This window comes from Watersipora subatra, chromosome 4 (genome assembly GCF_963576615.1).
Source record: "Watersipora subatra chromosome 4, tzWatSuba1.1, whole genome shotgun sequence".
NCBI classification, from domain to species: Eukaryota; Metazoa; Bryozoa; class Gymnolaemata; order Cheilostomatida; family Watersiporidae; genus Watersipora; species Watersipora subatra.
The window spans coordinates 57,965,492-57,977,705 of record NC_088711.1 but is presented as its reverse complement, the minus strand read 5'-3'; the positions used below and the strand labels follow the sequence as shown (position 1 = coordinate 57,977,705).

Genomic DNA, 12,214 nt, shown 5'->3' with positions numbered 1-12,214 from the left:
AATAAGGAGGTTAACTCACACTGCAAGCTGTTTCTCCAAGTTCATACACATCATGACCTGTTGTTGAAGATATAGTTCCATATAGCTTGAAGCATATCATATGGTAGTTGTCTCTCTTGCTTATAGTGCACTACATAGGATTCAGTTGTTTGCCTTAGTTGAGGAGTTACTCTCTTCTACTGCAAACAGTGTAGTAGCTGAGTAGAGGTCCATGCCATTAGGAGGTAGCCTCGGGCTATGAAGCATAATGCAATAATAATGTGCTACTTGAATTTTTAACGCAGACTTCTGACATTGTAGAACAGACAACTCCTTAGCTGCTTAGTCAATCTGTTAATCCTCAGCTCAGTGAATTTATTACTAGCTAAGCAACTTCAGTCGTTGTTTGTGGTTTCCTATAAAAATAAAGATTTAGTAAACATGTCAGTTCACAAGGCAATCCTTCTACGATAGTGTATAGAATAACTAGTAACTGTTCGCAGATAGAAGCTTATGTTAATGAAGGATATGCGGGTATAACCTTAGTGACGAGCCATGGCTATCTCAGACACCATCAAAATATTTTCAAATTTATTCTAGATTCTGGTTTGCGCACGATGGTGTCTAGTATCCTAATTAATGTGGTTTGGCTGGTGAATCATTTGACTATCATAGCTCCATGTAATAGTAGGCCTATGCTGTTTCTATATACATGTATTTATATGTCTATGTTTATATAAATTTATATTTTATGTAGAACTGTTCCCTAGACATTAAGATTATTCCATGTCTCGATGGCTTCTCTAACATTCACTTCATACCTTGTTTTTATTCTTGTACATGCAGTGCTTTTGATCAGGCCTCATGCTTTTGACTAGGCTAGGGTGTCAAGGTGGCCTAGTGCTAGCATCTTTGACTTCAACCATGGGGTTGGTGGTTCGAGCTCTCTTGTTGATGAAAAGCTCTCAACAAGCATTCAACTCTAAATTGCTAGGTTTTTTGGATCTAGACCATAACTTGGAGGCCCCGTGTACTACATTGACAATGTGGGCACGTTAAAGATCCACCTCTGTCCTTCACACATTGGGCACATAAAATGGTTACCTGGCTCTGTCAGACTGGACGTGTTGCAAAATGCATTCCTTTGGATTAATTTGACAGTTCCAGAAGAAGCCCTTGATAAGTGTTAGGACCACCCAAGGTAGCTTGTAAAAACTTAGTCCTGGCGGTGTTCCTCTACTAGAACATCAGAACACTACCAAGCATTGTCACCACATGACATAAGCGTGTCATTGCTTTTTATATGCAGTGCTTTTGATTAGGCTTCTGTCTCATTGTATTATAGTTTCCCCGAAGTCTACCAAGTTCTCTTTATTTATAGCTCTATTCTTGTTATAAGCATAACAGTATGTAGTTTTATGACGATTAAATAAAAAGTGTTGCGTAATGGTTAATCTATGTGCACCTTATTGTCTATGAAAATATACAAAAACGCTTTATTAGCTGGAGAAGGAATGTTTGTAATAGGCAAGATAAGTCAAAAGAAACTTAATGCAAGCATGCTGAAGTTTTTTTCTGGTTTCATATTTATAAGAGTGTAGGTATGATCTACACACCAAAAAATATAGTTTATTTCTACATGATATGATCTACCGTGGCTTTTGGATATGATAAATTTGGTAAATCAATTGTTCTTCGAGCTAACAAGAAAAATGCTTCTAAGTAGGCGAGTCTAATGTTCTGAACAGCCAGCAGTTATTTATAGATGCAAACTCAGGAGGGTTCCGTCATAATGAAGCATTAAAATGCTTTTTTAGTAACATTCATTAATTTCTTCTAACACTGCCACTTTAATGAATGGAAAATTAAACACTTTTTTTAAAAATAGTTGCCCATAGGAAGTTGGTTAGAATAAATGCTAACAAAGAACTGGCAGAGTATAGCATGCCTGCTCAAATTACTTCCACAGCCGAGTGCTGGCATAGAGAACATGTATTGATTGCGTAGGAGGCAAACAGATTTATAATTATCTCCCTTGTCACTTGCCAGCCTTCATCTTGAGCAACTGATGCCATAAGTTAATTATTAACATGGCTTAATCCTGTTAGCAACCTGGCAGCGTACTAGAGACGGGAGTTAAAGCCCTTACAGTTATACAACTATGATGTAATACCGATCCATAGATGACAAGGGCAAAGCTGATCTTAGTAAACATAGACGATATAATGGTATTCCGATAGATGGCACGATGTAGCAGCAGTCCTAGCAAGAATTCACTTATTGTAACACTTATTTAGGCAAAGACGGATGATATAGAGTAATGACAATCCTAACAAGCACAAATAACAATAGATGGCACGAGGTAGCAAAAATCCTAACAAATATAGCACAGGGTAGAACCAATTCCAGACAAGATGGATGACATGAGGTAACACGATCCTTGCAAGCTTAAATAAGAATAGGTGGCACGACTTAGCACACATCCTAGCAAATATAAAATGGGGTAAAGCCAATCCTAGTAACCATAGATGGCAAGGAATAGCGCCGATCTTAGCAAGCTTAAATAACACAATGTAATACCCAAAAATTGCACAAGGTAGCACCCATCTTAGCAAATATAGAATAAGTAAAAACAAGCCTGCAAATATAGATGGCATGGGGTAATGCCGATCCTAGCAAGCGTAGATCACAAGTAGCGGTATGCTTACCTACATGTAAGTAGCTATTATTACCTCTGTACTACTCATCTAAATGTGTCTAGCACTGCTAGCTCTTGTAGTGTAAGCTGTTACGTTTAAATACTGATTCCTTCAAAGAAAATTTGATATTTTTCTGCAAACACAAATGGAGACAGACATGATTTAACACAGAGCCTATTAGGCAGTCATTTAATATCACTATATTGATCTCCGTTCGAAAGCATCTAAAATGTTACAAGCTTTTTTTTCAATGCATAACTTGCAAGATATACCAGAAGCCTCTTTGGCTTTGCATTGACACCGGCTAATGGCATACACCAGCAGCTGACATCTTCTTTTGGCAAGCAAAGGCAAGTATTCTCTAGTGCCTAAATGCACAAAATGGCTTAATATAGTGGCCAGGGACCACAAGTGCTTGTTGACAGCTAGGTACAAATACAAAAATAGTATGTTTCAATTCTCTATTTTCATGGCAGTTTTTCATCATTTCCTCCCAAAGTATTTAAAGTGCTTTTATCTCTGAAGAATGCAGACCAAAGCAGGCATTACTTATGGCAGACGGATGCAGGTGTATTGCCAGCATTCCTGAGGCTATATCAGGTATAACCATATATATTGATTGTCATTAATGATACACTATTTGTGTCCATTAACTTTTTCCTTCTGGTCAGCAAATGGTTGACCCCTACTGAGCTCCTTTACTCTAGCTAAAACTATAAATGACCTGTTTATCATATGTAACAGACGGCATTACATCAAAGGATTGAAACTGAAGAGATCGTGAAAGTGTTATAATTAGTTTGACATGCTGAAACAGGTGCTGGTATAGCTTTATTTAGACATGTTCCATTTATATGGTATTACCATAACATACCTTGTAGAGCCTTGTTCTCAATGTGCAACTGAGCACACAAATATTGTTCTTTGCAATAAGTTATATCATAAAACTATGTTAACTATTATTAAAAATTCCCTTGTCTAGTCATAATAGGCATTCATCACTATTCGTTGATAAATGTTTAAAGAAAGTTGTCATGGCAACCTGATGAGCACTTTTTAAATAGGTTTTACAATGTTAAAACCTATGCATGTGGAAATTTTAGGCTAACAAGCACTTGAAAGTGGCACTATCGCTCTACCGTAGATCTGCAATCAGTAATAATGCACAAATTTGGCTTGGAAATAAAAATATATTTTATATCTGGTATTGCAAACAGTAGGTTTTAAAAATAAGTAAAAGGTGAATGTTCTATTTACCCCACAATCTTTTCTCAAGACCGCAATAGGTGAGTTTAAATATTTTGGTAAAAGATTTTTTGAACTCCTTATTAGAGAGAGCATAGCAGAATGGGTTGATGGGGCTGTTCATATAGCAGAGCCAATATGAGAGAGCATAAAGTACATCATTAGTGGGACAGTTTTTACAAAAGCTGTTGACTAACACAATCACATGATACGGTGTCCAGCAGATGACAAACGCTCCCAAAATAAATGTTATTGTCCGCAGAGCTTTTCGAGCGCGATTTTCATTCCTTTTGCCAGAAGAAGTGCGTTTTCTCTCTTTACTTCTCTTTTCTGGGGACGCAGGAACGATCGCGGTTACAAGAGTAGAAAGCTGACCGAGCACTTTTGGTTTAATATCTGATTCCGAAGTCTCGCTGCTGCTGTCACTCCCATAGTTAGTTCGACTTTGGCTCCGCTTTGCTCGCTTACGCGCTATACGTCGCCTACTCTCTCCGACTTTTGGACTTGGTGACTCGCAAGATGAGTTCGATTTCTTACAACCATTTGCGCTCTGAAATTCTGTTTTGACAAATGTTTGACCGGAATGGGCATTCCAGTGGATCCTGGAGTCAACTGGAGTGTCACGAGGCTTCCAAAGGGGTGACTCGGGAATGTTGTGGTTATTGTTCTCTGGTGTAGACACTCCATTTGTCGCTGCCTTGTTATTGAGACTTCTGTCAGCGGTTGGTAAATATTCTTTTCCGAGTGGCAGCGCCAGATATTCTTTTTTTTCTGAATAGATATCGTCATTCATAATTTCTGCTGTTGCTGAACCACTTCCTGTTTGCAAGGCAGAAGATTCGCTAGAAGCTGTTTGCTCGGCTGACCCTGGTGCTACTTGTCGAGGGGAGGAAAGAAGCCGTTGCGTTTCACTAGCCGGTGCAGTCGGGGTCATATTCTGCGTATATTTCTGAATTCTCTTTTTTGCTGCTTTCGATCTCCTCTGCAGACCGAGTGCTACCTGGTATATCCCCACATAAAGGCCTATCATTATTACCAAAGTAACCCAATAATAGCAGATAACTAGAATAGCTGAGAAAAGTGCGCTGTTCTGGAACATCGCCATACAGACTTTGCTGATTCTTTCTGCAGCCTTGATGTGATGCCATCCCAGAATGCTTGAGAAAAATATCAAACTCGGCACAGTCCATGTCGCTGCTATCATGACCTTCATTTTGGTCGTTGTTCGCCAAGTTCTGTACCGCGCCGGTGCCCGGACCGAGAAGAACCGGTCTAACGTAATGAGGAAGACTGTGTATTGGGATACAAGGCAAACTGTATAATCGAGCGACAGCCAGAGGTCGCAAGCTAGGTCACTAAGCGGCCAATAGCCTTTGAGTAAATAGAGTGTATAAAGGGGCATAGAAGAGCTGCCGATGATTATGTCTGTTACGGCCAGACTCGCGATGAGATAGTTGGCGGGCTGTCGGATCTTTTGTTCCATGATAAAGGATATTACAACCATGATGTTTCCGACAGTCGTACAGATGCTGACAAGAGCGGCTAAGGTGGCCAATACTCCGACAAGAGCTTGTGGCATTTCTGTCCATTCTGTTGAAGTTGTATAGCTGCTCGTGACAGTTCTGTTTGTTCTGCCTAAGATGAAGGAATCATTAATGCTCGCTACAGGTAAGGGTTGGTAACCTATACTCTCCATAGTACTTGCTCATGTGTCCTGTCCTCATGCTAAAAAATAAATGAAACCCTTTTCGCTATGCTATGAGTGAAGAATCGGTGGAAATACTTCCTATTATAGAGTTTTGAGGCGGTTATCAGCTGAGTTAGAAATGGCTGACACGCTGGCCACTCTATCATGCCAAATGTATATGACATCACACATATAGGCCTACAGATATTGCATGACCTACTACATTAGGCTTATCTTGTATATTGTACTATACAAACTGCGGTGTATACTAATGTGATTTTGTTACATAATATATTTTTCCGTTATTTCATATTGATGAATTGTATATTGTATTTTATTAAAACTTGAAAATTATGTCATAACACATTTTTAGTTTGAAGCAATTAAATATGTTATATTATATATTATCATATTGTGGTTTACAACATTATGCTGACGAATGTATATAATCTAATGCTACCTTACACTATTTGGCATCATGCTCCATTGCGCTACAATGTACCATGTCTCATGACACATTTTAACTTGATATAAATTATATTGATTTATAATACCACATGACAAGTTGGATTTTATTATAGCACACTACACATTAAAGATTTATATCATTTTTGTTATATTAAGTTGTAATTTATTGTATTGCAATGCGCTTCATCAAATAACGATTCATTAAAATAAATTACATTGCGGCATCGTCTTTGACATCACACAGTAGGCAGCATTTCATGTATAAATGCTTTCTTTAGGTTTAGAACTGCATTATATTCTGTCATTTTATAAGAGAGATGGCAAGATGGTGAAGATAAACACTTCAGCAGATATTCACTATGCCTCCATGATGCGATTTGGAGTTGTGCACACATTAAGTTATGGTATGATAAGGGTTTCAATGAACATTCGCATGATGAGTATTAGCGATGGCGCTTTGTTAAAAAAGATCAGGATTTCTACACCAGAGGTCATAGCTTCGCATTCGGAGCTACTCAAACTGAAATCAGAGCGATTGAAGCGTGAAAAATGTTTAAAATGTAATAGCTTGCGTGGCATTTGCTTGCGCATCATCTGAAAGCGTCGTTCCTATCTTTTGCAAGCATAAAACACTAGATAAAAAATTGCGTGTAACAAAACTCGCTTGATTTGTGGATTTTTGATGTTTTTGTTTTGCGGATGACGTGAACTTGGAGATTAACCGAATTATGAAAACAAAGTCACATGACCAGCTGTATAAAGAGACGAGCTCTCATGCATTAAGTGTCAACATGCCTTCTGGTCTTGCCTACACTCACTTCCATTGATTGCTGCAATAGACTCAAATGTTTGATTTCTCATTGAGCCGCTGAAAGCACTTGGCCGTGTAAAAGGAAACACTCGATCGTCTCAAGCCTGCACAAAAGCCACTGTTATAGCGAGATTTGCGAGTAACAAAAAGACTTTGCGGGCAGCTGGAATAAATTGGATTTGCGCTAAAATAAAACAAGATTACGTTCATAAGCCAATTGGTTTAAAGTGCTCAGAAAAGCTAGTCGTAAAGCAATACAATGGTGCTGGTATAAACGGGTGACACGATACAATGCACGTTTATTACATAACGCTTTGATAAGCAGTTCGTGAGAAAAGCACAGAAGTTTGCAAAAAATTTAACAACCCTCCTGAAGGTTTAATACTACTGTCTTTTTCCTTGAAAGCTTAAATCTAACCAAGAAACCACCTGTTTCCTGTTGTCATGCCTCCCTACGTGTTAGTAGACTATAGCACCGTCAATACTAAAGCATAAAACATGAACTTATATAATAGAAGATCTTAAGGCAAGTCTCATGAGAAACAAGGAAGGAAACTCTCTGAGGGTCTTATGAATGCAGAGCTAGGACGGCCATGCTGTCAGGCATCAAGGTCAACTAGCAATGACATTACATCGTTAGACTGAATTTTAGCCAATATAAAAAGCCGTAACCGACAGAACCCATGGTTCGGCTGAGAAACTTTATACGGATACCATTTGATAGATTAATAAAAATACTGCTTATTGATTCAACTAAGGCTGCAGCTATTTCAAATTCTGAACCTGACTGGTCCAATTTGTTCTACAATAGAGTATCGAGTTTACAGGAAACGTAAATGTTTGCCATGAATACTGGTTATTCAAAGAGTTGAGTTAAAAACTTGGCCCGTTCTTTGCATATTCCCCAAGTCATACCATTTTTTGCAAAGCTATTTATGTTTATTTTGAAATAATGGGTCTGAATTCTGGAGGTCTCCTGTATGGATTTTAGCTTTATGCAGTATTTATATAGGGTAAAAATAAAAGGTCGCATAAAAGATTTATGTAAGAAAATTTACATTTTCTCTCTCACTATCAAGCTATCCTGTGGGTTACATAAAACTTTTATTCACCAGCCTCCGACCAAATGTATTATAACCAAGTTTAAAATAAGCTGTTTTTGAATATTAGATAAACCAAAGTATTTTTATAAAAAATCTCAAGCTTTTTCTGCATTTATTGTATGTTTTCTCAGCTCCAAACAAAACACATCATACTAAATTTATGTTTGGCTGTTGACTTTCAAAAACTTTCCAACATTTTTCCAAGTCATTGGAATTTTGTGGTTCAAAAGATGTGTTTATACGTCTGCAGGCACTTGTGATCTAATCATTGTATCATGTAAAACTCTCACGTATGAATTGTTATAACTTCCAAATTATTAAACATTCAAAATAAAGTTTGTTACAAATGCATTAAAAGGTGAGTTTTAAAAAATGTGAACCAAATGGCAAGGGTTTCTGTGCAAAGCAAGTTGTTCAATGAATCAATATCCATATTTGTTCAAATTGGATCCTGAGAGCGCTACACGTAACACTCAAGAGATATCTAATGATAACAGAGAGATGTTGCTGCAAACAGTGGGCTATTCTACTACAAGTAAACTGCATCAAGTTTCTTAAATTTTCCATCAAAAAGTATTCTTTCTAAATACGTGTAGCTATAAGTCATATAGTACAAGTGTTTAGATTTATAGCATTTTCAAGAGATTTTTGTAAAATATGTAAAACAACAGACACAATATTCATTGTAATGATAGCCCTGTTTATTCATTCACCTGTAAGAAACTACGATAGGATGCTGGAAAAAAGATTGCACCAAACAGGATTTTAACTTGCGGTGCAACATTCAGTTTGGTAGGTCAACACTCTACCACCATTAGCAATTGACCATCTACCTACATTTAGTAATAATTGTGTCAATACTTATTACACCGGTGCTCTCTCACAGCAAACTGCACTGCCAGGGCGCTAGTATTCATAAGTTTAAAAACATGACAACTTCATAAAAAGCTTTCATAATTTTTTTAATTGTTTTATTATTTAATTATTTATTAATTTCTTTCACAACCTTCATAATTTTTTATAAATTCACTTGTTCACCAAGATATCCAATAGATACCGTCTCTCACGATTGTTTGGTAACTTATACAAAGATATATAAGGTATCATATTAATTATTATTGGAAGTTTGTTAATGCTACCCTCTGTTCGAATAGATTCAGGGCTATTTTTACTCACTAGCTAGTCATTTAGAAAAAGTATTGAAGCCGGTAAGAGATGTGCAGCTGACAGCAAATCACTTGACTCCGTCAGCATTTTTTCTCGGCTGTAATTGAGCACCATAACGGCGTCAACTATTCAGCCGACTGCGTTACTCCAAGTACTTGTATTTAATGAGTTTCATTCTTCCCGTCTTATAAAAGTAGCTGTTAAGTTTTCATATGTAGGTCAAGAGGTCGTATGTGTGTCCCTTTACCCTCTCTGTCTGATTCCTATGCCTTTAGTATGTAGGTCAAAAAGTCGTATGTGTGTCCCTTTACCCTCTCTGTCTGATTCCTATACCTTTAGTATGTAGGTCAAAAAGTCGTATGTGTGTCCCTTCACCCTCTCTGTCTGATTCCTATGCCTTTAGTATGTAGGTCAAGAAGTCGTATGTGTGTCCCTTTACCCTCTCTGTCTGATTCGAATGCCTTCAGCATGTCTACCCCCTGTGCTTGTTCAGAGTGGCTAACTCTTTCATATCTCAACAGTCTTGCTTCATGCTGTCATGTGAGCTGCGCTACCCCCTGCATATTCCTTCATCATTGGTTCCTGCAGTGCATTAGCTTTGTTTTGCTACCTCCTGCATATTTTTCAGCCTTAGTCCTTGTAATGTGTTGATTCAGTCTTGCTACCCCCTGCATATTCTTTCAGACTTGGTTCCCACAGTGCATTGGTTTAGTCCTGCTACCCCCTGCGTATTTTTTTAGCTTTGGTTCTCGCAATGTGTTGATTTATCCTTGCTACCTTCTAGATAAACTTTTTACCTAAAGTTATATAACCTTCTCTGTATATCCTTTAACCTTTACTGTCTCTACCATTGATTAGTAATTGATTATTTGTGAGCTCGAAATTTAGTGATAAAAATTTGTTAGGCATAAAATTTCATACAAACTAAAATATGGTGCTAATAACTATCCTTTATGATAACAGTTTTTGTAACGTGAGTAACATATTATTATTTAATCTAGATTATTTTAAACACCAAGAATTTTTTTAAGATCGTCCAATGAGGAAGCTGTAAAAATTACCAATTCATATTAGCAGATGGGTTGCTATTAGCAGCTCATAAAACAATGAAGAGAAAGTATTTTGAGAACAACTTCCACTCTAGTCATGGTCTGCCATGAGAGATGCAGTTTTGAAATAAAAGGTGTTCATTCTCTCGTGAAACAGGTTGACATTGCGCAATGCATACTCGAAATCAACAACACACGAGGTCAGAAAAATACAGACCAATAAGAAAACATGCAATTTTCATTTTAGATAAAAACATGTCTTAATGGCTAAACAAAGTTTGTCTTACCTACACACGGTGAATCAACATTTGGTTTCGTTCAAAGCCGGTTTCTTCTGCAATAAGCGAAGGAATTTTATGCCTTTATATGTAATCGCACAAGCTACTTCAAGATCGTCAGCGGCTCCTATCACGATAGTTCCTTCAAGTCTTGTTTTTTACTGCATTCAGAGGCAGCAGTTGGTTGTTGGCTACGACGACCTATAATAACCGTCTATTGATTATGTTCGGTGATACAAGATAATTGTGGATGTATGAGACAGGAATACAAGGGCATGACTAGCTACTCACTACAGCTTGCAATGATAAATACTATCCATTGACATCAATTGATTTGCTTGTTCTGCCTCTATCACTATTATCTCTATTACATCCTCTTGTGGTAAAAACCAAATGGATGTATCAGAAAGTACAAAGAAAATGTAAACGTGCAAACGCTCGCTAGAAACTGTAAGTTTGACATTGACATATATTTAAGTACAGTAAGACATCTTGTTTTAAGACTGCCCAATCAGCAGAAGGATGAAGATGTCTAACGGTACCCCTAACAAGCTATTTTCTACCTTTTAATACCAAATTCTTGCCTTGTGTCGAGTCAAATTTTGAGTCGGATTTTCTCAAAAATTATCAAAATCTTTTACAAGCAACTAGACAAGACTTGATTAAACATCAGGTGTTCTGTGAGTAATAGTTAGCGATGTGTTCCTTTGTAAATTGTCGAGAGAATGCTTTGGATCTCTTGTGATAACATAGCCGCAATTAACACGCACATGGTAAAGCATTTGACACTCTTCCAGTCTACTGATTGCTAATTGCAGATTCTACTGCTTGTTAATTCTTTTGTGCCTTGATTGCTAACTGCTAAATATATTCCTTCCGTACTCTAGTGCCTTGATTGCTAATTGCTAAATATAGTGTATGTCACTTCTGCAGAATATTATTTCATAAGCTAATTGTAGAGTATATCGTTTGCTATTTGTGCAGGTTTATAATTGCTGAAGAGCAATGCAGGGAGCGCTGCAAGACATGTTCGTAGCAATGTTTTTAAACTTCATAGAAACCTGTTGGCTAATCAAAATTCATTTGCTAATTAAAATATTTGTTTAGTCTGTCAAACTTTTACAAATAATCATGCACTAGAGTGCCGGTTATTGGAGATATTCTCTGCTTGTTTGTTATTGTTAAATAAAGCTGCCAATTTTAATACAAATATTTTTTTACCTAAGCAAGTATTTGTTGATGTGAAAGGTTGAGACGACGTGTTTATTATAGTTATAAAAGCAAGGAGTTGTATTTTCTGCTAAAATGTACACCATAAACCTGTTGTGTTAAAGCACCACATTTTTGAAAAGCATTCATTTACCTTTCATATGTACTCTTATTGCTTGCACTTACCTTTCATCTACCTGTTTATTGCTTGCACTTACCTTTCATATGCATTCTTATTGCTTGCGCTTACCTTTCATGTGCACTTTTATTGCTTGCACTTACCTTTCATGTGCACTTTTATTGCTTGCACTCACTTTTCATATGCATTCTCATTGGTTGCACTTACCTTTCATATGCACCTTCATTGCTGCACTTACCTTTCATACGCACTCTCAATGCTTGCACCTACCTTTGACATGAATTATTATTGCTTGCACTTACCTTTCATATGCATTTTTATTGCTTGCACTTACCTTTCATACGCACTCTCAATGCTTGCACCGACCTTTGACATGAATG

General features: G+C 37.2%; 1 protein-coding gene across 1 annotated transcript; it reads right to left on the bottom strand.

Moving 5' to 3' along the window:
- Positions 1 to 3,927: 3,927 nt before the first annotated feature.
- Positions 3,928 to 5,619, bottom strand: LOC137394394 (muscarinic acetylcholine receptor gar-2-like). Its single transcript, XM_068081108.1, has one exon. The coding sequence runs from the start codon at positions 5,617 to 5,619 to the stop codon at positions 3,928 to 3,930; it is 1,692 nt and encodes a 563-aa protein (XP_067937209.1).
- Positions 5,620 to 12,214: the final 6,595 nt, after the last annotated feature.

Coding starts and splice junctions, on each gene's coding strand:
- LOC137394394 (XM_068081108.1), bottom strand. CDS start 5,619: ATGGAGAGTATAGGTTACCAACCCTTACCTGTAGCGAGCATTAATGAT.